The sequence below is a fragment of the Leptosomus discolor genome, chromosome 3 (genome assembly GCF_034619465.1).
Source record: "Leptosomus discolor isolate bLepDis1 chromosome 3, bLepDis1.hap2, whole genome shotgun sequence".
In the NCBI taxonomy this organism is placed as follows: domain Eukaryota; kingdom Metazoa; phylum Chordata; class Aves; order Leptosomiformes; family Leptosomidae; genus Leptosomus; species Leptosomus discolor.
The window spans coordinates 65,397,640-65,424,617 of record NC_141393.1 but is presented as its reverse complement, the minus strand read 5'-3'; the positions used below and the strand labels follow the sequence as shown (position 1 = coordinate 65,424,617).

The following is a 26,978-nucleotide window of genomic DNA, read 5'->3' as shown; positions in this document are numbered from 1 at the left end:
CAGCACAATATGGCCATAGCATACTTCCAGGTTCTGCAAGTCTCTGTCTTCTGTAACAGAACACAACAAGACTAATTATAAGTAGAATTTGTGAATGTATCTTTGCAGTAACTAATAGAAGAACTGTTGCTGGTTTCTGAGACGCATGCTATAAAATTCCATGAAAATTCCTTGCAAAGAGCTGGTGATACCATGTAATAATGGTTAATTGTGGATGGGGTTGGAATGTATATTTGCATACACATATATGTGTTATTCATGGTAAATATTCTCTTCACCATGACAGGTATAGTCCTTAGGTTAAAACTGTTTGTGTTCTGCCGTTGTTGTACACACACGCAGTGCCTGGCAGAGGCTTTGGATTCTGCATGGAGTGCAGTGTCCAAATTCAAACACGTGAAACCACCTCTCTACCCAGGGAATTGAATTTGGGATTCCCAAGCTCACACAGACCCCACAATCCTCTTGACTCCTCAGATTATTTCAGTCTAAGTCTTCAGCTCTAACCCAAGTGCATTTTTCACTCTGATATGTAAGAAGCTCTCCAAAATCCCATTAAGAAGTTTTTACTATTGCTATTGGTTTTGAAAGGCAGCCCACAGAGGTTACATCAATGAGTGTAAAGTTCTGCAAGGAAACAGAAGAACTTAGATGCCATTAAAATAATGAGTTCTGTCCTAAAATGCAGTTCATCATTTCAAAGGGTTGCTTGTGGCACAAGATGAAGAAGATTCTTTATAGCTGAGAAGAGGCTGAACCCAGATGTAGCAACTAGTTATTCAAGTGATTGTATCTTGATTCCATTTGTTTCATGCAAAAGATATGGTTCAAGCTGCAAACATATAATATTTTAGAAGATACAGTTCCATGAAGTGGAAAAAAAATTGCAAGCCAAATGAGTTTGGAGAATTCATTTAATAGAAACCATGTAAATGGTAATTTGAAATTCTTTCTGAATATCTTACTTGAGAACTTGGAAGGCTGCCACTGAGAAAAAAAAAGACTGCTAGATGTAGACCCACATGAATTAGACCAAAAGCATTGAACAGTGTCTGCGGTATCCACATACATCTTTGGATAGTATCACGTTTTGAAAAGGTATATGTTCTGACATGGAGAATATGAGAAGAGACTTGAAAATCTTGCTGGATACAGAGAAAAGCTTTGTGTAATTTGGAATGCTGCACATTTTGCCAAGTCATTGCTATAAAAATCTTGGTCTGTAGATACAAGGCTAGGTTGTATGGATTCTGTCTTCACTGAAACACACAGCTGTATGTTTTTTGGCATATCACATTTAAAACTGTATGTTTCTCCATAGAAAAGTTTTACTAACTGTAAATTTGAAGTAATTCTATATTTTATACAAATAATTTGAAGTTAATATGTCTGCTTAGAAAGATGGTGAGATTTACTGACAGAAAGGTGCTTGGATAAAAAGCCCTTTGTAAATAATACTGTTGTACTCATGCAATTGAATGCCTTGAAGGTGCTACCTATACTATACACGAGCTTATCCTGATTTAAAAGAACATGTTTGTTGACATTGGGCATTGACTGGGTTGGGTTAGGCCTATTCCTTTTCCATATAATTTTGTTTTTTACTTTCAGCATAGGCTGTATGGAATTAAAAAGGGATTTATCGAAGTAGAATTGAATACCTATGTATCTTTTCTAGGTTAGTTTGATGGATGCCAACTATGTTATGGATGAGACTCTTGGCACATCCACATTTCCTATATCTTCTCTGAAACTGGGAGAGAAGAAGGAGGTCCAGTTGACTTTCAATGATGTAAGTTGCAACATTCATACCTTTGCCTTTGTTCATGCATCTTTGAACATGATGCGTTAAAAGTGCACCTGAACTGAGACCTAAACTGTTGTGAAGACCAGGATGTACCAAGTTTCAGTCCTTTATCAGGTGTCTGAATTTTATCTGTGCCATGTTCTGGTTGGATAAAGCTGCTTCACAAATGAGTAGAGGATGGTGCTTATAAAGGCTAAGTGATGTGTCCTAAGGTCTGTCGCTGAATCTGATGTTACTCGAGTATTCCCTCAGTCATTTTGTTGAAGCATAAGAAAAACATTTGGCCTGGTCTTGATACTCGCCAGAAGTACATATTCCTAGATGAAAGGAAATCCTGGGCTATTTCTGATCCCATCAGTCTACCTCAGTACTATGTTTGTATGTGTTTTCTTAATATAGAGCTAAGTTTCGAATTCAAGAAGGGATTAGAACATGTCATGGAAGGGGTAAGGGTGGCAGTCTTTCAGTCAGGAAATAGCTGAATATTTGGGGGCACGGGAGGAGGTATCTCAGATGAGCAATGCTGGGAATTTTAAACCAGGAGTAATGGTTGATACCTGTCAGTCACTGAGGGGAGGTGCTCCAGAGCCGGCCTAGCGTGCAACGGAGCGGCAGATCTCAGCGCACAGCGGCTTTTTGCTGAGGGAAGGAGACACCAGGGCAGTGGAGAGGCCTGCCTGGAGCTGGCAGCTCTTGTGGGAGACACAGGCGAGACCTGGGCATTGCCAGAACAACGCTGCCCTCTCTGATGCCTACAAAAAGTGGCCTAGGGAGAGCTAACGACCAGGAGTGCTGCAAACAGAGTGGACAAACAGAGCGTGGCGCATTAGCCAGAGTGTGATGCGGCAGTTTGCGCAGTAGTTCTCTCGGGCAGGGTGCGCGGGAAGGGCACTGAAGCTCAGCCGGTTTGAGAAGCCAAGGGTGCTCATCCTAAGATCCCTGCACACTGAGCAAGTCAAGCAAATGGGGTGTGGCGCAGCAGTCTAAGTGGATGGCTGTGTGGACAGGACCAGCTATGGTTGCAACCCAGGCGAAGGCTGTTGGCAGAAGAAATGTGGCGGCCCAGGCAGAGGTCCCACGCAAACATTCAGGTGTCCAGGTCTCTGGCTGTAGTGCCAGAGCCCGGCACTTGTAACCAAGGGTGACAGTGGCAACACCTGTGTTTGGTGAAACCATGTGAATGATCTGCTCAGCCTGGTGGTTGAGCTGAAGGAGGAAGTTGAAAGGCTGAGGACTATAAGGGAGTGTGAGAGGGAGATAGATTGGTGGAGTCAGACCCTTCCATCCCTGAGCCAAAGGCAGCAGGCAGAGGCTCCACAAGAAGCAGGGGATCTCCTCTCCTCCTGCCACCTAAGAGAAAGGTGGAAATGGAAACAGATACCTCCTTGGAGAGGCAGGCGAATCCCCTCTTGGCCTTCCACACCTGCCCAGCTGCCTTTGCACAACAGGTACGGGGCTTTGGAAATAGAGGGTCAGGAGAATGAGAATGGAGATGAATGGCCATCAGGGGAGTTGCCCAAAGTGAGTCAGTCAGGGCCGCACATTAGGACTACTTCTATTAAGAAGAAAAGGAGAGTAACTGTAGTAGGTGATTCCCTTCTGAGGAGAACAGAGGGCCCCATATCCTCACCACAGGGAAGTCTGCTGCCTCCCTGGAGCCCGGGTTAGAGATGTTACTAGGGAACTCTCTGGTCTGGTACGGCCATCAGACTACTACCCACTGTTGCTTATCCAGTTTGGTAGCAATGAAATTACAAAGAGAAGTCTGAAAGCAATTAAAAAGGACTTCAAGGCCCTGGAGAGATCGCTTGATGGCTCAGGAGCCACAAGTAGTGTTCTCCTCAATCCCCCCAGTGGCAGGAAAGAATTTTGAAAGAAGGAAGAAAACTCAGCTGATTAATATGTGGCTTAGGGGCTGGTGCCTCCGGCAGAATTTTGGGTTTTTTGATCACGGGATACACTACACAGGGTCTGCTGGCAACAGATGGAGTTCATCTGTCTCAAAGGGGAAAACGGATCCTTACATATGAACTGGCAGGACTGACTAAAATGGCTTTAAACTAGATCTGAAGGGGGAAGGGGATAAAACCGGGCTCGACAGAGTTGAGCCTAAGGATGACAGGCCACTGTTGTGAGAGAAATCGTTAGTCTGGCTCAAATGCATCTACACTAATGCATGCAGCATGGGCAACAAACAGGAGGAACTGGTGGGGGAAATGACTGACCTGGATGAACAGGGAGCTTTTGCTGGGACTTAGGGGAAAGAGAAGAGTCTACCACCTTTGGAAGAAGGGGCAGGCTACTCAAGAAGAGTACAGGAATTTAGTTAGATAATGCAGAATGAACATTAGGAAGGGAAAAGCCCAGTTAGAACTCAGTCTGGCCACTGTTGCAAGAGATAATAAATGTTTTTCCAAATACATTAACAATAAAAAATGAGCCAGGGAGAATCTCCATCATTTATTGGATGTGAGAGGGAACATTGTCACCAAGGATGAGGAAAAGGCTGAGGTACTTAATGCCTTCTTTGCCTCAGTCTTTAATATTCAGACTAGTTACCCTCAAGGTAATCAGCCCCCTGAGCTGCAGGACAGGGATGGAGACCAGGAAGCAGTAGTTAATGACCTCCTATGCCAAATGGACACTCACAGGTCTATGGGGCTGGATGAGATCCACCCTAGAATACGGAGGGAGCTGGTGGACAAACCTGCCAAGCCACTTTCCATCATTTATCAGCAATCCTGGTTAACGGGAGAGGTCCCAGAAGACTGGAGGCTTGCCAATGTGACACTCATCTACAAGAAAGGCCAGAAGGAGGATCCGAGGAACTACAGGCCCGTCAGCCTGACCTCGGTACTGGGGAAGGTTATGGAGCGGTTCATCCTGAGTGCACTCACATGTCAAGTGCGGGAAATCCAGGGAATCAGACCCAACCAGCATGGGTTCATGAAAGGCAGGTCCTACTTAACCAGCCTGATCTCCTTCTATGACCAGGTGACCCGCCTGGCGGATGAGGGAAAAACTGTGGATGATGTCTACCTGGACTTCAGTAAGGCATTTGACGCAGTCTCCCACAGCATCCTATTGGACAAGCTGATGGCTTATGGCCTAGACAGGTGTACTCTTTGCAGGGTTAGAAACTGTCTGGATGGCCGAGCCCAGAGAGTAGTGGTAAATGGAGTAAATCCAGCTGGCGGCTGGTCACAAGCGATGTTCCTCAGGGCTCAGTTTTGGGGTGGTCTTGTTTAGTGTCTTTATCAACGACCTGGATGAGGGGATCGAGTGCAGCCTCAGCAAGTTTGCAGATGACACGAAATTAAGCGGGAGTGTCGATCTGCTCAAGGGTAGGAAGGCTCTGCAGAGGGATCTGGACAGGCTGGATCGATGGGCTGAGTGTATGAAGTTTAGCAAGTCCAAGTGCCATGTCCAGCACTTGGGTCACAACAACCCCATGCAATGCTACAGGCTTGGGAGGTGTGGCTGGAAAGGTGCCCAGCAAAAAAAGACCTGGGAGTGCTGGTTGACAGACAGCTGACCATGAGCCAGCAGTGTGCCCAGGTGGCCAAGAAGGCCAACAGCATCCTGGCCTGTATCAGAAATAGTGTGACCAGCAGGAGTAGAGAAGTGATTGTGCCCCTGTACTCAGCACTGGTGAGACCACACCTTTAGTACTGTGTCCAGTTTTGGGCACCACACTGTAAGAAAGACATTGAGGTACTGGAGCGGGTCCAGAGAAAGGCAATGAAGCTGGTGAAGGGTCTGGAAAACATGTCTTATGAGGAGCACCTGAGGGAACAGGGATAGTTTAGCCTAGTGAAGAGGAGGCTGAGAGGAGACCTTATTGCTCTCTGCAGCTCCCTAAAAAGAAGTTGCAGTGAGGCTGATGTTGGTCTCTTCTCCCATGTAACTAATGATGGGACAAGAGGAAACGGCCTCAAGCTGCACCAGGGGAGATTTAGATTGGATATTAGGAAAGATTTATTTACTGAAAGAGTGGTTAGACATTGGAACAGGCTGCCCAGGGAGGTGGTGGAGTCACCATCCCGGGAGGTGTTCAGAAGATGTATAGATGTGGTGCTTAGGGACATGGTTTAGTGGTGGGCTTGGTAGTGTTAGGATAATCGTTGGACCTGATGATCTTAAAGGTCGTTTCCAACCAAAATGATTCTATGATTCTATGAGGATTGCTTTCTGCATACCTTGTTCCAAAGCTCGTTTTCTAAGCATTCACTGTTGCCCATGGTTAAACACAGTGGTGGCCTAAAGGCACTGTGTTTATCTGCTTACAGTCCTGCTGAGAGGAGAATTAAGAAAAACTGAATGCTTTAGTGTCCCTGCTGAGAGAATCCTCTTTAAAAGTCTCATTTCAGACTTTCGCTTGCTAAACCAGTTTCTGCAGCGCTTGATCCAATTTAGTTTAATGGTCTTCGTTAGCATGAGAGGTTACACAGAGTTTTCTGGTCAGTATATTACCTCTACTACTGACACCTATGGCTTCTTGAAAGCTAATGGAAATTCTTTTATTATTATGTATTTCACTTTCAATAAATGGCTTGTTGGAACATAGCCCTAGTTAACATGCAATAATGCACTAATTGGATTATTCTCTTTAAACACGTATACCAAAGAGATGGAGTCGGTTTAACAGGAATTGTCTGCTTGCGTGGTGACTCCTGGAAATTTTTGTTAAATCTGTGTGTAATTGAGCTTGTTCTGCGTATATCATCTATTGTAGTAACATATCACAGGCCATTCTGAACATAATTCAGTACTTGTAGTTATATCTGTTACATCTGATTATTTTTATATGTATATATATATATAATGTATGCATATACTATATGAATAAATACTGCTTGCATTTCTGTTTTGGGCTATGGTTTATTATTATATCATCAGAGGTCTTGATTTGTGACCGCTCTGCTGTTTTCCATGTGGTACAGCAAATAACTGGTTAAGGCCTATATATTGGAAATTGGAGAGTTTCTTATGTAAGATTTAGAATTTATTTAGACATAGCCTTAGGGCAGTTGGAAGTTTGATACCATTATTTTCCTTTTTTTTAAAAAAAAAATGTTACTGCATTTTTTGAAGTTTCTGCATATTTATTTCACTAAGTGCTTCAGTAACTCTTGGACTTTCCAGAGTGTAGGCTGACTGCAGAGGCCTGGTTCTGCTAGGTACGAGGTGAGGTAGTGAGAAGGAGCTGATGAATAAATTTTGAAAACACAGTTTACAAAGCTCATGCCATAATACAAGGCCTTGCCACATTACAGGTATGCTTTGACGTCTTAACAGCACTCAGCAAAGCTGGTAGAGAATACAGGGGGAAAAAATCAGTGAAAAAAGCCAAATACACTCTGAAATTTATAAGCAAACAGTAAGGGAACATCAAGTCAGGTTGAGCCCAATGTAGACAATTTGTATACAGAATGTATTCCTGAGATTTCTGTGGTTGTCTGTATGAGGTATAGAAAATGGCATGCTATTTCTCTGTTGGAACATTTCACTCCAAGTGTTTATTTGATACTGTACATTTTTTTCAGTCATTGGATCACTGTGTAGTTTCTGAGTGCTTTCTAAATTAGTAATATCAGGTGCTGGAATAATGTAATTACTACCCTGTCTTTGAAGTATTTCCGTAAATGACTCTTCAGTCTGTTTCTTCATGTTCTTCCTTCATTATTTCTTTGCCTTTTCTTTCTCCCACTACCCTGTTAATACGCTACCTCATTTGCAATTCCCATTTCAGAAGGCAGGAGTGGAGTGCCAGGTTCTACCTGGCTGATTGGCAGGTACACGAGATGTGGGAGGCCAGAGATAGCTTTGCACTTCTGTATCCTTAGCTACTCTGTATAAGTGTCAAGCAGATGTTCAGTCTGAGTTGTTCTAGCTCCATTCCCAGCAATCACATACCACAAATGAGGAGGATAATCTGTTTATAGCTAGAGGCAGATTGAAACAAGACACTGTGTGTGAGTCTCTTACACCCCTACAAGGCTGTACCAATGTGTTGGTGGCCATTGCACATGAGAGAGCTCAGGGAGGTTAAAATGCCTGTCCATTCTTAGTTCTAGCAATTCTTGGATTTGCTTAACATGCAATTGGTGCTTTAACCATCATTTTTTAACCTTTTGCCTGCAGGCAGCCCCTGTTAAAGGCAGAAGAGACCAATCCATAGCTTATGGGTCAGGTAGTTCTACGTGGTCTGTAAGCGAAATCATTATGTAGTGACATTTATTAGTTTATTTGCATCTTTCAGAAACTTGTAAGCAATCACTCTTCCTGATAGATAATTTAAGTGTGTTTAACTGTGGAAAGACACTTGGTGGGTCATGTGGAACACAGAGCAGTCATTCCCTTACAAGTCTGTTTCAGATACAAGTTGAGTATGACTTTTACCCAGTGAACTGGGAAGAAAGTGGCAGATAGACTGTGGCTGGCAGTATAAACAAAGGATCATAAGTGTGTGAAGACAATTAGATCCCTTCAAGCCAAAGATGAATTGCACTGTCAAAAAGTGATTATCAGTGGAAGAAAACCAAGACAATGGGATCTGATGAATGAAAGTCAGGACCTGGTAGCACCTAGCAGTATTTTCTACTGTATTCAGTTCTAGTGATGTATTTTGGAATCACACTGTGTACTTTTTTTAAAAAAAAAAAGTTCCATAGAAAAGAACTCATTCATGTATTTCAGAAATGTCCTCCTTTTTAAAAAAAGTGGTTTAAAGAAAAATTCTGATGGTAATAGTTTATGTTCCAGGTGTGTTTTTTGTTTTTTCCCCTCTGTAAGTGGTATAATCATATTTAAGTATTTCTTGTTTAGGTCACAGAAATGACATTGGAGTTGTCTCTTGAAGTATGGTAAGTATCTCATATTTAAAAAAAGAAAAGGTGAAAATTTTTTTTTGTTTTACTGTTTGTTAGAATTTTCTTAAGAACATGTCAGGTAGAGTGCAAAAATTCCTTGTTTTAACATAGAAATACCATGTACTTTAAAGTCAGAAGATTTTAAAATTGGGGGTTATTTTCACATCGTAATTCTATCATTGATATAAACACCATTACTTGTACTAATAGGTGTGCCCTTTCCAAATGTTTTCAGGAACAAGGCTATCATATATGAATTTCTCATCCTGGTTTGTCTTAAGTGTTTTCCTTTTCAGGGGCTTTTTCTCTAATAAGCTCATAGACATCAGGTTCAGCTGTAATCCTCATTATTTTGCCTTCTATAGTAACTTTACCTCTCATATTAACTTTCAGCATATACTATAACTTTCAGTCATTACAAAGCTGGCTCTGAAATGTATTCAAATGTTAATACCATGCATGAAGTCAAAGGTGAAGATCTCAGTAGGGCCAGGTTTTCATCATGTGTAAACCTAAGCAGATGCCTACCTTTTTTTTTTTCTTCCTTTTTTTTTTTCCTCTCTAATTGTCTTTTTCCCTCTTTCTTAGCCTGTCTAGCGAAAGACCAAAACCACCTTGAGCCATAACCATAAAAATATCTTTTAGACTGTAAATAGCAGTGCTGAGCACTGTAACTGTAAATGTAGAAGTCTTTCATAAAGACTCCAGAGACTGACAAACATCTCCCAGGGATCATTTCTGCTCATCATATTGTACTAGCAAAGATGTGTATGTCAGTGGTCCTTGAGACTACCCCTAAATCTTCCAGTGCTTGTACATTGCAAGTATTTCATGTCTCTGACATTAAATGAACAAAAGATGCTTGGCTATGTCTTGCTGCTCTTAGGTGGTAGGCTTTGAAATATGTTAAACAGAAGGATCTGATCAAATTCTGCTCTGTTATTCTTGGGTGGCCGCATGGATTTTGGATTCTGTGTGGACCTCTTGTTCACAGAATCATACATACCTTCATGGAACTTTGCTTCTAGGCACTCTTTTTCCCCCCTTTTTCTTAATTCCATTATTTTATTATGTAACAGGTTTTCAAAAAGTCTGACGAATTACTATCTGTGTCTAAACAGATTCATTTCACCATTGTGTGTTTTTCATAAAGGAGGCTTAGAAATGCTGCCTTGTAACTAACATGTCAAAGTATCCACAAATATTTTTAGCTCATCTTCATAAATACAGGAATTTCAATGAAACGGATACCAGGATGAATTTATACACTCCTCCTTGCTGCTGTCTGCTAGAGGCAGTGCTGCTGGGAGGTATTGTAGTTCAAACCCTTGGAATGACATACAGGCTCAGTAAGTTAACTAGTCCAGATGAGGTGACAGTTCAAATTGTTTATCCTGCCTTGATACCTGAAATGAGAAGTGGGAGCTGAAGTTGTAGCTTTTACTGAAGTACAGCATTGAGGTCTTTACATAGCCCTATGTACATTTTTGATCACGTAATGTGGGGAAAAAGCTAGAGAAAAAGGCTTAGTTTTTCCTGTGGCCGGCCAGTACAATTTGTGCTGAGATCCGTGCAGTTTTTGATTGTAAGACTGACTGGATACAGAGTCAAAATTGCCCTCTCCTCCCTTAGCATGAACCTCTAACTTAAGAAGAGTTTATGTTAGTAGAAACATATGAAATTTTTCATTGCAGTTCTTTGTTCAGTGGGTAAGCAGAGAACTCAAATTTCTAGACCGTAAATAATTGTATATGAGTGGTGAACTCACTTGCTATGTTTTAATTTAGTTTTTTTTTGAGACCACATAATATACCACTAGAAGCTGCATATTTAGGGTTTGATTTTTCACTAGTATGTGAATGATGAGGTTTCTATATAAAATGCATATCTTAAAGACAGGGTATACAATTGTATTTTGCGTACGTTACTCCATGGAATCAGCTGATGCAATTGTCACGTGAATGATCATACTTTCATTTTATTTTATTTTATTTTATCTTGTGTAAGTTAATGATGAGTTTACTCTTACTTGTACTAATTTCCTTAGGTGATATTTTTAATTCTGTTTTGAATTATGCCTTTTTTAAAGTCTGTCTGTTTTGTAAAATAGTTCTTCAACTGATCTCCGGTTCAGCATGGCTCTGTGTGATGAGGAGAAAACATTTCGGCAACAGCGGAAAGATAATATCATGCACAGTATGAAATCATTTCTAGGAGAGGAAAACAGCAAGAACTTGACCACTTCCCGTGATGTAAGTTTGAAGAGTTTACATCAAGATTAGTATCACCTTTGGAGTCCTGCATTTGTCTTTCAAAGGAATGAATGAGACAAATGGGGTAGAAGGGTTCAATGTAAAAACAGATGTCAGAAGCAAAAAAAAGTTCTTTTTCCTCTATGCACATACAATATTTAGGCTGGAGAATACTTTTTATTGTGCTCTAAATTTATAGATTAAAGTTTAAGGAGACAAAATCCCGTGCCAAAATGAAGCTGCACTTAAATAAGATATACCCATTATCTGCAAAAGGACAGTGCTGTGTAAATGCCATTGTAGGATAGAAAGCACAGCTTTTCGTTTGCGCTGGCACCTTAAACTGCTGTAACTTTTGTGTGGTTCTTTCTTGTTTTAATCCTTAACGGGCTGTGCCTAAGTTAAAATTGGGCAAAGGAGATAAATCCATGCTTTTAATTTTACTCTGATTCTAAATTTCATGCTTTGTTAAGGTGTTGGTTCTGAGCTGAGATTGTCATCTGAAAAATGCCTAAAGGGTGTGTGAAGTATCTGCTGCACAAGAAGCCTGTGGTGGCTCTGGGAATGTGCCCAACTGCAGAATCTGCCCTTGCATGCTTGATATCCAGCCTGTGCTCTTAAAAGGGACTTTGTGTCCAAAAGATTAGGCAGGAAATGAGCTGTTTTAATGTTACAGTCATCTTAGAAATGATTTTCTTTCTTTCCTTTCTTCTTTTCCTTTAGCCCGTTTTATAGGATTAGGATTATGAAGTTTATTTCTTACAGAATGTGAGAAACTGCAGCTTTCATTGACTCACTGATGCTCTGTGAGTCAACAAGCCAACCAAGCCAACAGAAAACTAAGCCAACAGATCTAGATGGACTAATGGTGGTTTGGGTCACTTCAAAGAGAGGAAGGGTGCCAAACCCTACTGCTCTATTCAGTGGTTTCATAAAACATTGCATTATTTTGAGTTAATTAAGAATACATTTGGTACAGATCCACTTGTTTTGTAGTAGCTTTTCCACCCTCTTCTTTCTTCCTTGCTTGTTCCCCCTCCTGTTCTTCTTGTGATAGGAAGATGGGGCAGGCTAAGCAGTGAACAGAGTCAATGAATTAATCTGCGTTGATTAATTCATTGATAATCATTCCTTTTGTGCATTCTTGCATGCATTTTTGATTCTGCATGTTTATGCAGAATGTGACAGTCTTTTACAGAAACTGGAACTAACACTGACGAATTCTTTTTACATTTCTATGAAGTCTTGTGCAGGTGGTAAATGTGTTATTATTGTATGCTTTTGAACTGTCTTGCATAAAAAAAATATGCTTGTGTGAGTTTTCTGAGGAAGATGAAGGAATTTGGCAAGTATCGTACATATTTTATTTGAAGTGATGTTTATTGTGCATATTGTAAAGGAACATTTTCAAGATTTTTTACATGTCAGTTCAGTTACTTTAATCTTAACACATGCAAATCTTATCAGGGTAGATATTTGTGAATATGATATTGGTCTGATCTTCTACAGCAGAATAATATCTTTCTCAGAAAGGATGCAGATATTTAGATATCTAGTTAGAACTGGCATGATACTCAGTGCCTGAAGTACCAGTTCTATGCAGGTGGTATGTGTACATTAATTACTGTAAGCACTAGGTAAGATTTCATATTCTTTTTGTCATCATCTTCCCTTAGTATCCCTTACTGTCTCAAATACTGAAATTTTATCAGTTGAGTTGCATCTTCCAAGACCAGACAGTAATCTCTAATTGTAGGCTTATCAACCTGGGAGGGACTGAGGTAGTATGATCCTCCTGTTTCTCATCTGCCAAATGTGTATTTCTAAGCTGACTTGTCAGAATTTTTTGCTGCTTCTAGCAATGAAAAAAACCTTTTTGTTCTAATTAAAATATAGTTTTGTCCTTCTGGCCTGTCATTTTTACTTTTATTGCTACAGATGGAAGATAGCAGGAGGATTTATAGGATGTTTATAGTCTTAACATGGCATCAGAAGTTGGGAGACATAATGAGTATTCTTAGCTGACTATGAGTCATTGTTTAATCTTAAACAAGTCACTTACTCAAAGTTCATCTAAGTTTCTTCATCTGTAAATGGCAATACGTGTGCCTTGCAGCGATGTTGTGAGACTTTAATACCTATGAAATAATTATACATTCCTGGATGGGGAAGTGACTACTTCCAAATTTCCTTACTTAATCTTGAGGTGCATGCTGAAAAGATAGAGGATGAGATTTCTTGTATCTGTGTTATTGCTGAGTTTACTTTTATAATTTTTGTGGCTTTAAACAATTTTCTAAAAATACCATTATCAATTAAAGCAAGCATATAGTTCTCTAAGACTGGATTTGCAAAATAATTTTTTAATAATCATCTGTGTACCCCGTGGCAACTTTTTTCCACCACAAGTATTCTTGTCCAGATTTTGTGCACTGTCTTTCCAGGGCATTTGGAAAAAAATGTCTGCACCACTCATTCCCAAAACAAGGTTTAATATGTTTTAGCTTTTTTTTTGCCAGATTACTGGAAAATATGGTTGAGATGCCTTTTTCAGAGTTCGCTTTTCTTAGAATGTATGTTGTTTCCCAAATCTTTTTCATTTTCATGCCCATTTCAGTGATTAAGCGATCACCACTTGTTGTGATCAGGTGCCCATTGATTGAAATGGAACTGTATGGCGCTGAGCTTGTCCACACAGTACAGTGCCCCATAGATCCTAGAAACAGTACAGATGTATTGACAAAACACTTCATCAATGTTGTTAAATCCTGTTCAGTGGAGTGGGTTTGGATGGTACCTAAGCTGATTTGTTCAAAACTAGCTTGAGTCCCTCAGCGTTGTGCCATGCAGACCAATCATAGGAAAAAGAAGGCCATGCTGGCATGGCCTTTTGTTTGTTCAGAAGTGGGCACAACCATATAGAATTGAGTGCGGCAGTGTGGCCAGGGATTAGAGCAGTGGGCTTTTGTCTCCAAGACTTTTGAATTCAATTCATGTTTTTGCCATTGACTCACTGCATCACTTTCTTGCGAGTCACTTACCCTTTTGGTCTAAGTTTACTAACTGCTTGAATGGGCTTAGTACCCCTGCCCCCCGGTTTTACTGATGTACAGAGGACTTCAAGTTCAGAGTGCCTCAAAGAGTGGAATGCATCATCCCCAGCCTGCGTACATGGAGAAGTGTGCATGCCTTGGTATCCTATCTTTTCTCCATTCTTCCTCAATCATGAGATGGCTTCTTGGTTCTTTATCCTTTGTACTCTGTCTGCAGCTACTTCCCCCCTGCCTCTGCCCTGTTTATCCTAGAAGCCAAGAGGGGTGTATGTAATTTCAAATTTTGCCGTTTCTTGCCCTTAAACGTGTTGGAAACAGAATTGCAGCTAAAGAGCTGCTTTAACAAACCTATCTGCTTGGAAGTGTGTTCTACCTTCCTCTGCAAAGCAGAAAAGGACTCTTAACCTTCATCACCAGAGTTATACCTACAAGTCAACTTGTATTCAGTTGGCTGAAATAAATGCATGTAAATGTGCAGTAGATGCTTCTCTTCAGTTATTTTTTCATCATTTAAAAGCTTTGTTTACTGTGGGAAGCTTTCTTAAGCAGCTGCTTTCTGCTCTAGAGCTCTTTAGTTGAATTTCATTTCTGGAAATAAAGTAGTGTTTGCAGCTCTTCGTACGTTACTTTAGTAGCAAGTGGAAATGAAGAGATACTATATATCCAGTTACTTCTTGGGGTACCCGCCCTCCCCCAGTACAGGAATCTATGATACCCAGAATGTCTGTGGATTAAGTATACAGGAAGCATTTGCCGTCAGGTTGCTAGTGACTTTTCTCAACATTCCTTGTCGATCCTTCTTACAGGTTTCTTTGCATCCTGAAGAAAACTCAGATTTTCCCTTGTACTCATGCCACTTCACTGATGAATAGATTTGTTGAACAGTGGTGCTTTGGAAGTGTTCTCACATACTTTTTCCAGGCTTGCACCTGCAAACCACCGTCTTCATCCTGTTGGGATTTGTCTGTATAGGTTAATTAGGTAGTGTTTATAAAGAGCTTTCAAAGCCTAACATATTTTACTAAATTTGTGATTACTAATATGGCTCTTCTTTTCAAAGCAACTGCTCCGTTATTGGGGTGTTGGCTTAACAAAACAGGCATGTCCTAAATTTTTACCTTTGTTTTGTCATTTTTTTTGATAGATAGCTATCTCTGGAGGTGCATGATGAATGCTGATGCCAGTAAATACCTGTGGTTTTTATTACTAAAGCTTAACACTTACGAAGAAGATAATAAAATAATCTTACTGCATCAAGAATAAGCAGTTTTTGAGAAATGGAAGCCTTGAAATGTCTCAACTTACTTGGTCATTGTGCATGGTCGTTTCCATATGACTGCATTTTCAGTCTGCAGGGGAGTTTCATGGCTTGGAGTGTGGAGTCTGCAGAAAGAAACTGAACTCAGTAGTCACATAGTTCCTTTTCTTATAACTAACCCCATTATTGGCACCTTAAATTGCATTTCAGTGATTTTTTTTACTGATTACCAGTTTGATCAGATAGGGTCTTTCTGCACGACTGTATAATTCTTTTTGTGCTTATCACGATTGAACAGTGGAAAATTCTTCTAGCTTTCAGAAACGGGGAACCAGATGGGATCTTTACATAGTCTAACATGATGATGGTAGCAAGTGAATTTTTATTTTATTTTTTCTTCTTTCGAGATACTTGGGGAAACCTTGCAGTGGGAGGGAACAGCCTTGAAGTCAGGGCTGGAAGGGCTGGGAAGTAGGAAGAAAAAAAGTGTAAAATAAAACCCCTGTAGATGTATTTTCAATATGGTGTCACTTGTAACTGGGTCTGCTTTTGCTCACTTTGCAATCTCTTGGTAGCTGAGTAGGTGTATAGATACACATAAATTCTCCTTACCTCTTCTGTAGTTTTTTCAAGGTAGTTGTAATTTTGAGTCTGTCTTTATGCTATGTGGTAATATCAGATGGTTTTATTATAAAGTGTGTTTTTAAACTCCTAGCCAAATACTATTGGTCTCTTTTCTGTTTCTGATTAGTAACTTTTACAGCTTTTGACTCTCTCACAAAGATTTGTTTTGGATTAAAGCTGGTGTTTGGATTGCTTAAAAATTTTCTGTGGTTTTGTAGCTAAATAGTTTATTTAATAACTAATATCTTCTAATTTTTGGATAAGAAGGACAGACATTTTAAAGAAATTCTGAGTGTATATTTATTTAGAAATCTTGATACAAGTGGTAACTTCTTCAAATAAATTCTAATTCTTCAGATACCAGACAATTAGAGTTCTAAGGTGACAACAAATTACTGTTGTTGAAACCTGATGTGGTTTATTCACCAGTTTATACACTTGTTAGTTATATGTTGAGACCTGAAGCAGTGCCACAAATCTGTGTGAGTGAACTGAACTTGAAATTCTATACATTATTTCAGTAGACAGGAAGCTAAGGAGGGTCATAGTGATAGTATTTGACTTTCACTATATCTCTCCATATATATTTTACTACTTAACCTGGAGAATCAGAAAAATCAGGCATTACCTTTTTGTGCCCTTAAGGAACCTAAAATAGAGGATTCTGCACACTGGTAATATTGTGCCTTATTAGCAAGTAGCAAGATATAACAGAGCTGTAGAAATACTGTTTGGAAGGGACCTCTGGAGGTCAGGTAATTCCAATTGTCTCTGGAAGGAGCACTATTGCCAACACTCAATTTACTGCCAGCAGAGAAGATCAGGGGGATTCTGCCTAGCAAGTCCCAGGACAATCCAGAGTTTAGCGAATTCCAGAGTCCTAACTCTGATGCTCATTTCCGAGCCTTGGTCTGATCCTGAACTCAATCACTTCGTGACGACTACAGCCCAAGCAGCTGCCAGTGGCTGCATTTGCCCCGGTTCTTTACTATTTCTGAGCAGCAAGTGAGGTACAGCATTAGTCAGCCTCTCCAGCATTTGCATTAGGAAATTGTCAGCAAGGCCATCTACAGACTTCCTGGATGGCTTGCACAATGCTAACCTTTCAGCAGGGGATTAAAGTCCCCCCTGCAAGGACCACAGCCGGATCAGGAGACGACTTCTGGTTTTTAGAGAAAGCCCACTTCATCGCATTGGTCAGCAGTCTCAAACACTCTTACAGCACTCTCTGAACACTCTTACGTCTGAGCAGGAACATGCAGTTCTCACTACTAACTTTCTCCCGTGCATTCCTCCTGCATTTGCCCCCTTTGCTCACCTAGGTCCCAATCATAAGTTAGTCTAAAGTCTTCCTCATTAAATTAGCCAGTCTGTTCATGAAGGTGTTCCTCACTCTGGTCATGTAGATTCTTTATTTTCCCGTGGACCATCTTCATTAACAAGCAAGGCTTCATGGTCAAGAAGCCAAGAGTCTCACTAGTGACGCCACCTGAGCCTGATAGCTTCTGCTTGAGCCATTCCTCATTCAGACTAGAAAGATCAAGTCCACAGGCTACAGCGTCAGGCGCCCATGCCCCTCATTCTTGCTCCAACAGGGGCAAAGCACCTCTCAACTGTTTGGGGCCTCTCATGCTTGTATCACTTGCCTACATGGATTAGCAGTGAAGAGTAACATCTGGAAGGCCAGGTGAGACTCAGCCATTTCTCCATGCCATTGTGGATCTAGAGTCTGGGCACGCAGCAAACCTCCCTAAACAATCAGTCCAGCTGGCAGGTTGGCCTGTGTCCCATAGAAGAGGGAGTCATCAGCTATTGTCGCTTGTCACTTTGTAGCACTGTTTCTTATCAACTGACCTGTGATATACTGTCCAAAATCCTCCCTGACAGCATTTGTTCCTTCTCTGTCACCAGGGCTCTGAACTGAGGTGAAGAGCTGCAGGTGGAAGGGGAGGCTTCTCTCCCTGCCAGAAGTAGCTAGCTTGCAGCTCTCCGTCTCCTGGGAATTCATGCTTTCTTCCTTCACCTGTGTTGGCTCAGTCATATCTTCCTTCTTGCCTGCATGGGAAGTAGGCACATTTATCTTCCCTTTTACATCCCTCCATGCCAGGTGCTTTGTTACATGCCATCTGTTTGCACCTCCGGTTGCTAATGGTCCCTAGGTACAAAATAAATAGGAAGCTGGAAAGAAGTCTGCTCTGCTCCTCCGTGAGTTTTCCGCTTTGGCAGAACCTCTCGTGCTGCTGGGTGGTTCCTGGCTTCCCTTGCTGATGATCAGCAGTGCTCTCCTCCCATGCTGCAGTCCAAAAGTACTTCTGCCATCTAGCTCTTTGTGAGGCAGAAGGGACTGAGTAAATGACGTACAGATATTATATATCACTCTTGGGCCCAGAGAACCTAAGGAGGTCAGGTAACTTCATCGGTGGGATTACGGTACTGTTCTGTTGCATGTACAGTTTTTAAAGTCATATCTCAAAGTGCTTTATTAAATTATTTTGCCACTCTTACACATGTACCACTAAAAGACTGCAGAATACATTCTTTTTGGCTTGTTAGAACTTTTGTACACAGGTTCGGAAAAGCACAGGTTTCTTCTTGCTGTGAGGATCTCTGCGACCTATTAATTGCATAAGGCTGGTATGTTTGGCAAGTGATTGGTGAATAATGTTTATTTACTACTTTTAAGTCTTTAACAGAATTGATGTGGTGATATGCTATTCTTCTCATCTATGCAGGTACCAGTGATAGCGATACTGGGTTCAGGAGGTGGATTTCGTGCCATGGTAGGATTTGCTGGAGTCATGAAAGCGCTTTATGAATCAGGAGTTTTAGACTGTGCAACTTACATTGCTGGTCTCTCAGGATCCACGTGGTAAGGGTTTTTTCTTTTGTTTTTCTTCTATTTTTCTTCAGGAAGTTCAAGATAAATTTTCATGAGAGTTCGCTTATTTCTAAGGTTATAATTCACAGCAAATTTTACGCATATACTACCAGTAAGGAAGAGACATACAGAGACAGCTGTCTTGGAGCATAGTGGGTCAGTGGAGCAAGGCTGCTGGTGGAGGTGTTTCAGAATGCCTTGAAGGGCAAGGACAGATCAGTCTCCAGGTGATCTTCCTAGGAGCTTTGGTAGCAGCAAAGGATGAAAAGAGGTGCTACACATATGACACACATTTCTGTATCAACAGCCAATGCTGTATATACTAGGACTGTGTAATTGATTCTTTCATCTTGATAGCCAAAAAATTAAAAATTCAAGCAGTTGGTGTAAATCCAAAATATTTTTTATGTTGTTTTATTTTCCTGATGAAATGGAAAAAAAAAATTCCTCGCGACTTGGAGATGGTGACTTATTCAACCCAAAATGGATTGTGTACTTTTGGGGGACTTTTCAGAAATTCTCAAAATCGCAGAAAGATTTTTTTTGCTCTATTTTAGGTTCAGTAGTCCCTTTAGTGGCTTTACTGGGAATGTCTAGGACCTGTTCACTGCTTCTTTTTTAGCATAAGGAGATTTGAGCAAATGTATTTCAGCTTGTAGGAAAATACCGACTTACTGCCGTGCTGCAAGGCATCCTTGTATCACTCTTACTGTCACTGTTTAATTCAGAAATTACATTGTTTTTAAAAAAGTTTGTTACTCAGATGGGAGTAAAGATCTTCAAAGATGTCTCAATTAGAATGCCCTGATTAAGTATAGTGTCCTTCTGTCTGACTCAAAGAATAGTTCAGCCCATTAACAAGAACAACATCAACAGGAGAAAATCAGAGTGAAGTAGCTGTGTGAAAGGCACTCTCTGGGCATTATGAGCTCAGAGTTTTGTGGGCAGGAAAATGCTTTGAACCCCAGTATTATGTCTGCCTCAACTACTTTTCTGAGTGAGAGGGTTTCTCTTTTCCCTGCCTAGTGCTATGAACCTGCAGCCTTTTGTCGTCTTGGCTTTTATAAAAATTGTCCCAAATTATGCTTATTACGAATGTTGAAATTATTTGTTTTGATATTTCTTAAATGAAATGACATAACATATTTAAAAGCTGTGTATTTTTCGTCAGCCAAAGTTATCTAACAAATTTAGTCCAAATTTCCTGTTTGGAGTCCTTAATACTACATTTTTTTTCATTGAGTGAAAAATTGCAGACTTTTTTTTTTGTCTAGCTTTTAAACTTGGTTTTAATGTCAGTGTATCAAGTTGCAGTACAAGATGTTACATCTTAAGAAAATTTTGAACTTTTCAAGGGAGTATCACAAGTGTCACAAGATACGATTTTATCATAACTGTACCAGTTTGAATACTGGAGCTGCATCTGAATCCAGTTTAGGGTCACCTAGTACAAGAAAGGTATGGACAAACTGGATTAATTCCATCAGAGTACCACCTAGGCTATTAGGTGACTAGAGCACATGAGAAAGTGAGGCAGCTGGATTTATTTAGGCTTGAGGAGTAGGCAAAGGTAATGGTGGTGGGGAGATCTTACCATTATCTTCAGCTATGGAATGAGTAGCTGTAAAGAAAACTCTTTTTGGAGATGCGCAGAGAAGGGACGAGGAGCAACGGCCTCAAGTTTCAGCAAGAGAAATTTGATTAGCTATTAGGAGAATTATTTTGCAGTGAGAGTGGTCAAGCACTGCAATGTATTGCCTCATCCTTGCTTGACTAGGTTGGGTAAGGTGTCATCCTCTCCTATCTAACTCAGTGAATACTTCATGTGAAAGCAGAACTTGACTCAACAAAGCCCAGAGCAACCTGATCTGACTTTTAAGTTGGCTCTGCATTGAGCAGGAGGTTGGAATAGGGACCTCAAGATTCCTTCCAGTCTAAATTATAAGATTATATAAAAGTCTCATTTCTTCAAGATTAAGGAAAAAATACTTTTGTTGGAATAGGTAGGTATAAATGAGCAGGGAATCTACCTGGGATGAGTTTTATCCACTGGTTTAACTTGAAGGAAGTACATGAATTTTGGTACCACACCTTCTAAGGAAATACTCTAACCCCAAAATTGTTAACTCTTTTAAAATAGATAATGATCTATCTATTCCTTGTGTGGTTTTTTTTTTTCCCAATTATTTTTCACTTGTGTGAAGCTTGCTTCCCCCCCTCCCAGACTAGATAGAAAGCTTTCAGAATGTCAGAAGGTTTTGAAATGCCTTAAAAAAATCTCATTGTGTTTGTAGGGAATGGTATGTAGTCCATGTTCTGAAAAGACATCAGTCAGCTGGCCATGAGGTCGTTTTTTGGGAAAACCCAGGTGTGAATACATGGTTGATCTAACGTAAACCTGTAGAATCTGTTTTAAAATAGCAAGATTAACTGAACTGATTCAGTCAGAAACATATGTTGGAAAAAATTGTATTGGAAAAAAAATTGCTTTTGCTGTCTTAGTGATGTCACCTACTCAGATTTTTTTTGCTTGATAAATAAATAAATTGATACTTCAGCACTCCCTTTCTTTTTTTTCTATGCAGTCTATTACTTGGGAATAATGCTCTTTTTTTTTTTTTTCTTTCTTTCTTTTTTTTTTTTTTTTTTTTTTTTTTCCTGAAGGGTGGAGAATTCCTTTCCTGGCAGGAGAGGCAGGTTTTTGCTTGTCCACTCAGATGCATGCCTAATCTTGGAGCAATGCATTCACCTCCTTGATGGCTTCTGTCATCTTGCTTCAACCTCATACTGAATTCTTCATCACGCATTTTCCTTTCTCTGCTCACGTGGAAGCTTGCTGCTGTGTTTGTTCCACCCACGAGCTGACGTGCATGCTAAGCTTTAGAGACTGTGCGAGGACTAATGAATCAAGTTATTACATCATGCATTTGACAGGATTCATCATGCTGTCAAGTAAATTGCCAGGCAGTGATCTCAGGGCCAAGTTTACACAGTGTGTATCTCACTGCTGTGCAGAATTATGCCTGCAGTATGGTATGTATACCTGAACCAAGTAATTGAATAAATACTAGTGAAATGAGTGTCTAGTAGATCAGGACAGCCTATGTTGAGTCTTCACCCATAGTGTTACTTAAGCCAACCAAATGCAAACCGCAGTTGTCTGCATGTGTGTCTAAACTTTGTTTTTGAGTAAACAAAACTTCAGTTTCCAGAGTTACTCAGTGATAAAATCAAGATTTGCCTGATAGGCCTCTTCTGAATCCTCAGAGATAATTAAATCTCTGCACAGGTTGTAGTTACTGTGCTTTGTGCATGCCATATACTAATATATTTTAGGAATTTTTGAATAGTGATAATGATGTGGAAAATGAAAGAGAGAGAGGGGTAATCTTACAGTGAAAGAACTGCATGTGTATATTTATGGGACTTCCAGTCCGACAAATGTAGGTACGCTGTGAAAACTTGAAAATCTCTTTTTTCAACTTACCAGGATTCTGTCCATTATCCCTTAAACAGATAAATGAGAACACTTTAATCTTTTACATCGTACACATTATGGAAATATATGTTGAGTGTTTATTGTATGCTTATGTTTAGAACAAATTGTTTAGCTTTCTATGCCTTGAGAAAAAGGAAATGACAATTCACTGTATAAATGGTGAGTAAATTAATCTGATTTAAATAATAATTGTATCAAATTGTTTACAAGCTTATTATACATTTCAGGCAGCTGACATTGAACCAGGCTTTGATACTTACAGAGCCTATTTTCCATCACAGGTACATGTCAACTTTGTATTCACACCCAGATTTTCCAGAAAAAGGACCAAAGGAGATTAATCAAGAATTGATGAACTCTGTGAGTCACAACCCACTTCTGCTGCTCACTCCTCAGAAAGTCAAACGCTACATTGAAGCACTGTGGAATAAGAAAAGCTCAGGGCAGCCTGTCACCTTCACAGATATCTTTGGAATGCTAATAGGTGAAACACTTATCCATAATGTGAGTTCATTTTCTAATGATTATTAGAGTTGTGAAACTATTGCTTAATAACCGCTGTTACTATTTTTTTGAAGTGACCTTGGTAACATTTAACAAAGCGTGTTTAGCAGTAGGAATATTTAAAGTTACAGCTGAACAGATACTGGATAAGAAACTTGTAAAATGCTTTCCTTGCTTTGGAACATGTTTCTGAATGGTACTTATTTCTTTAAGAGCTAGGAAAACATCATGCAACAGAAATGAACTCAGCCACTGCAGCAAGGTCTTAACATTGTGTACCATCCATTAACATTACTGCTCAAGCAATTTCAACCAAAAATGGCGAAGTCGCGTAACCTCTTTATGCACATTTGGCTATAAGAAAAGCAGCGTTTGCTTAACAAAATACTAACTTTCAAGGTGAAAGATCCACATCTCTATTTATTATTACTTGTTTTTCTCAGAAATGAGACAATAGCAGGGCTTTGTACTGTTGTATTTTATAATTGAAAAATCCTAGTTGACTGAATCATGCAGAATTTGGATTTGATCTTATGGTAAGATTGAAATGTGTTAAAAGATTCGCAGATGTGTCTTATATACTTCTCTCTTTCATGAGTATACATTGCCATTAGGTTTTAAACACTTTACTGAAAAACAGGCAACATAACTTTTAGTAACTGTGATATATAGGGTGAGTTCCTGATGATGAAGGGATGTTAATGATCGTGTGAGCTGAGTAGAAGTCCCGGTTTACTAAGGTGTTAAACAACTGCACAGTAGTTTAGCTTAAATCTGAACCTGACACAGTCAGGCTCTTGATTATTCATAAATAACACATCTTAGTACTATTATGTCCTAATGACTTTCAGTCTTTCTTGATTGCAGACTCCAGAGATGCAGTTCCTTGGTTAGCAAATGTAAGCCTCTTAATAGTCCATTTGCTTTTCTTAGTTATCTTTGCTAACTTTTCAGAAACAACACAGATTGAAAAACATGATCATCAATGGCGATTCTGCCCAAGAGATTTTTCCTTGTTTTCATCTTTTACAGTAGCAGGGGGAAAGAAGTTGCTTTGTTCAGCAATACTGTTCTTTTTGGCCACGTTATTTTGGACTCTACAACATATGCTTATTTCATCTTCTTATCATGTCTTCTCCCACTCCTTCCTTCCCGAATTGTGCAGTTAAAAGGAATTCATACAAATTCTTCTGTTCTATTTCTCTTGGAAGTATCTGAGTTTGTCTGTTTTCCTTCTCTGAGAATTTCAGAGAAATGAGTAGTCTCCCAAATATCAGCAGGCCTTTTCTGGATCCGTTTGGTCATAATGTCTTTCTTTTCACGCAGAGAATGGACACCACTTTGAGCAACATGAAACAGAAAATCAATAACGCACAATGTGCTCTCCCACTCTTTACATGTCTCCATGTCAAACCAGATGTCTCAGAGCTTATGTTTGCAGGTATGTTTTCAGTCTGTGTATTGAGTCACTTGTGAAAGGAAGAGAGAAGTGTATGGCTGACCAAAAAGCCTATTTTTTTAAGACTTCTGGGAATAATTGTATCCTGCAACTTGGTACACTTTGAAGTTATTAGTCTTATGGCAAGGATTGGGAAGGAATTTGCCGTGATATGAAACATTCTTCAGGGCTTAACAAAATTTGCATTGTTATGAACCAAGTACAGGGAGATTTTAATTTATAAAAGGAACAGGAAGTTGGGGTGTTGAAGGATACACCAAACAGGCACATCAGGAGGACTGTTCTGGTGGGTTTTAATGGACAGGTTTGTGTTCAGCAGCTTCTGGGAATCTGACAGTAGAGTCTGATAACAAGAAGTTACTCAGGGTAAGTGATCACGTACTTAGGTAGGTGGATACTTACTTGATTGGTGCAGTGTTTGCACCAACGTTACAGGGCTGTGGAGAACAGGCATCAAATGGATGTATTCCTCATGGCTGTGGACTGAACTTTTTCTTGACTTTTAAGGTGCAACTTTTCCTGTCCATGGAAAGACAGACTGTATTTTGGGTTAACAGCCTTTTATTTCTCTGTCATTCTTAGGTTTTGGAGACTTATTCTTAGACCATTTTGTAACCATCAATTTATTTTTTTTTTTTTTTTACCTGAAAATAAGTCTTAACACCATAACAGCCTCTTTAGGTTTCTGTGAAATGTTAAGTGGTGGCCAAGTTTTGTTCAGTGTATGTTACAAAAAAATTATTTCCTACAAATTGAAAAGAAATATTGCTTATCCTGGAAGTAGCTAAGTACATTGCAGGAGTCAAGACTAAAAGAAAGCCAGAAAGCTGCTTAACATTAGTATATCAAACAGGTCAAGGGAAATGTCTTCGTAGAGGATTAATCCTCTTTCTAAGAAGAGTGAAATGAGGATTGAACAAATTAGATATACTTCCTCTTTTTTACTTCTTACACAGTGTAAAGTACTGTTGGTAACACAAAAGGGGCTTTTGCTTTTATTTATTCCGTAAGTTTTAATCCCATCTAATAGCCTTAGTTGAGAGTGGGTCCAATTGTGCTAGATGCTGTACAACAAGAAGAAGGATATGTATATCTATATAGTTATATATAACACTCAGAAGGGAAACATCAAGTGTCTTGCCCAAAGTTTGTAAGTCAGACATTGTATCCACATTTCCTAAAAAGATTGTTTGGAAAAGTTGCTGTCAAAACTTTGTTCGTAATGGAAAATGAGGTTGTGGGAAAATGAGGTTGTGAATTAGGTTAAATTTTTCATGGGAGTATGTGTACTTTCCTGCTTAGGAAACTGAAACCTTTTTGTTTGAAAATAAAAGTATTTTGTTTTTTGATGAGCTTCTGTTTTCTGAGGAATTTTCTTTGGGTTACTTATTTTAAAAACAAAATTATCTTTAGTTATTAGTGGCTTTCTCTAAGCAAGACCAGAAACACCTGAAGGCTGGTCTAATTTCTCTAGCCTTAGCAATTGGTCTGAAAAAGGGAATTGCCTTTGCCAGTGGATCTTGGTTTTGCTTTTTTGAGACTATCATCTGTATCGTTATATAGGATGCTAGATCTTGATTGTTTCTGTTGTAATCTTTTTTTTCTCCTTTTAGAACTGAACAGCTATTCTTGATGTGAAATAGATAGTAAGTTTTGAACAGAAATATTTAACTTTCTTATTTACTAGATTATGGATGTAGGTGAGATCTTCCATGTTGTTTCAAGTTGAAACACATTAATTAGATGAGATAACATTCCTTCCGGGAGCAATGGTGCAAGATTTCGTGCAGCTGCTAATAGCTCTCATGCCTCAGGCTCTGCATGGTTTCCCTACCAATAGTGTTTCTGACCCAGGTGGCGCCAGCCGTACCCAAAACTGCAGTAATCATTTTAACTGAGCATAATTACAGTGATTTAGGTAGACAGCTTTTTTTATTATTATTATTACTATAGCTTCTTTAATGATAAGAAGTTACCTGAAGATACTGACCCAGTGTTAAAGAGGGGAGTAGAATTTAATGTTTGTCTTTGCCATTCCGTGATTCCATCCCCTAACAGCCTCATTCGCCAGCGTTGCTGCTGCTGCAATGGCAGAGCCGTCAAAATCTGGATTTTGGGGTTTTGCTCTTGAAAGTTATTATAGTAAACTTACATCTGTGAGAGGATGAGTGTGTGTGTTGCTCCATACCAGTGAGTGCTACAGAATTCATTTGGGAAGCAGGGCTGCATTGAGGTATGGATTCATAGCACTTGGATTCCAGGCTCCAGGTTTCAGAGGGGTCCTTCAGTCAGTGCTCTGTTAGCCATGTTCATCACACATACTGGACTAGGTATGTAGTTTTGATCTGCCTGCGTGCAGCAAAGCTCGACTGCAAAGTGAATCTGGTCTCAGTGTATGAGTTTAGTCCATGCATATGTATGCCCAATCCTGAATCTGCCAAAGGCTCAATGTTGGCAAAATGTTACCTCCCTGGCTTCCATCCTGAGAACATGAAAAATCTGTTGCATCTTCAGCTGGTGTGAAGCAGTGTAGAGTTATGATTTAGCTTACATCAGGGTCACATCCAAAATGCAGTGAATACAGCTGAGAGGTTTGACTTTAGTACATTTTGGATTAAGCCACAGCCAAGAAACTAGCCTGGTTTACTGGGATATAAATACTTAAGTATTTCTCTTGGTTTGAAGTTCTTGTCTCTTGTGACATTCAAGTCCAGCTTTTTTAAATGGCCACTGTCTCAGGAGCTCCTGGAATGGCAGAAGCTAATGCTGAAG

The 26,978-nt window shown here is 39.8% G+C and overlaps 1 protein-coding gene across 2 annotated transcripts in view; it reads left to right on the top strand.

Annotated features, from left to right (window-relative positions):
• PLA2G4A (phospholipase A2 group IVA) overlaps positions 1-26,978 on the top strand; it is a 74,444-nt gene that overhangs the window by 27,586 nt on the left and 19,880 nt on the right. Inside the window, exons 4-9 of one of the 2 annotated variants that reach the window (XM_086462587.1) lie at positions 1,679-1,792; positions 8,636-8,673; positions 10,790-10,931; positions 18,599-18,735; positions 22,525-22,747; positions 24,074-24,188. In XM_086462587.1, the coding sequence (XP_086318713.1) occupies positions 1,679-1,792; positions 8,636-8,673; positions 10,790-10,931; positions 18,599-18,735; positions 22,525-22,747; positions 24,074-24,188 (769 nt within the window). The remainder of the gene's footprint in view (positions 1-1,678; positions 1,793-8,635; positions 8,674-10,789; positions 10,932-18,598; positions 18,736-22,524; positions 22,748-24,073; positions 24,189-26,978) is intronic. The other variant, XM_086462589.1, reaches the window with a different exon arrangement.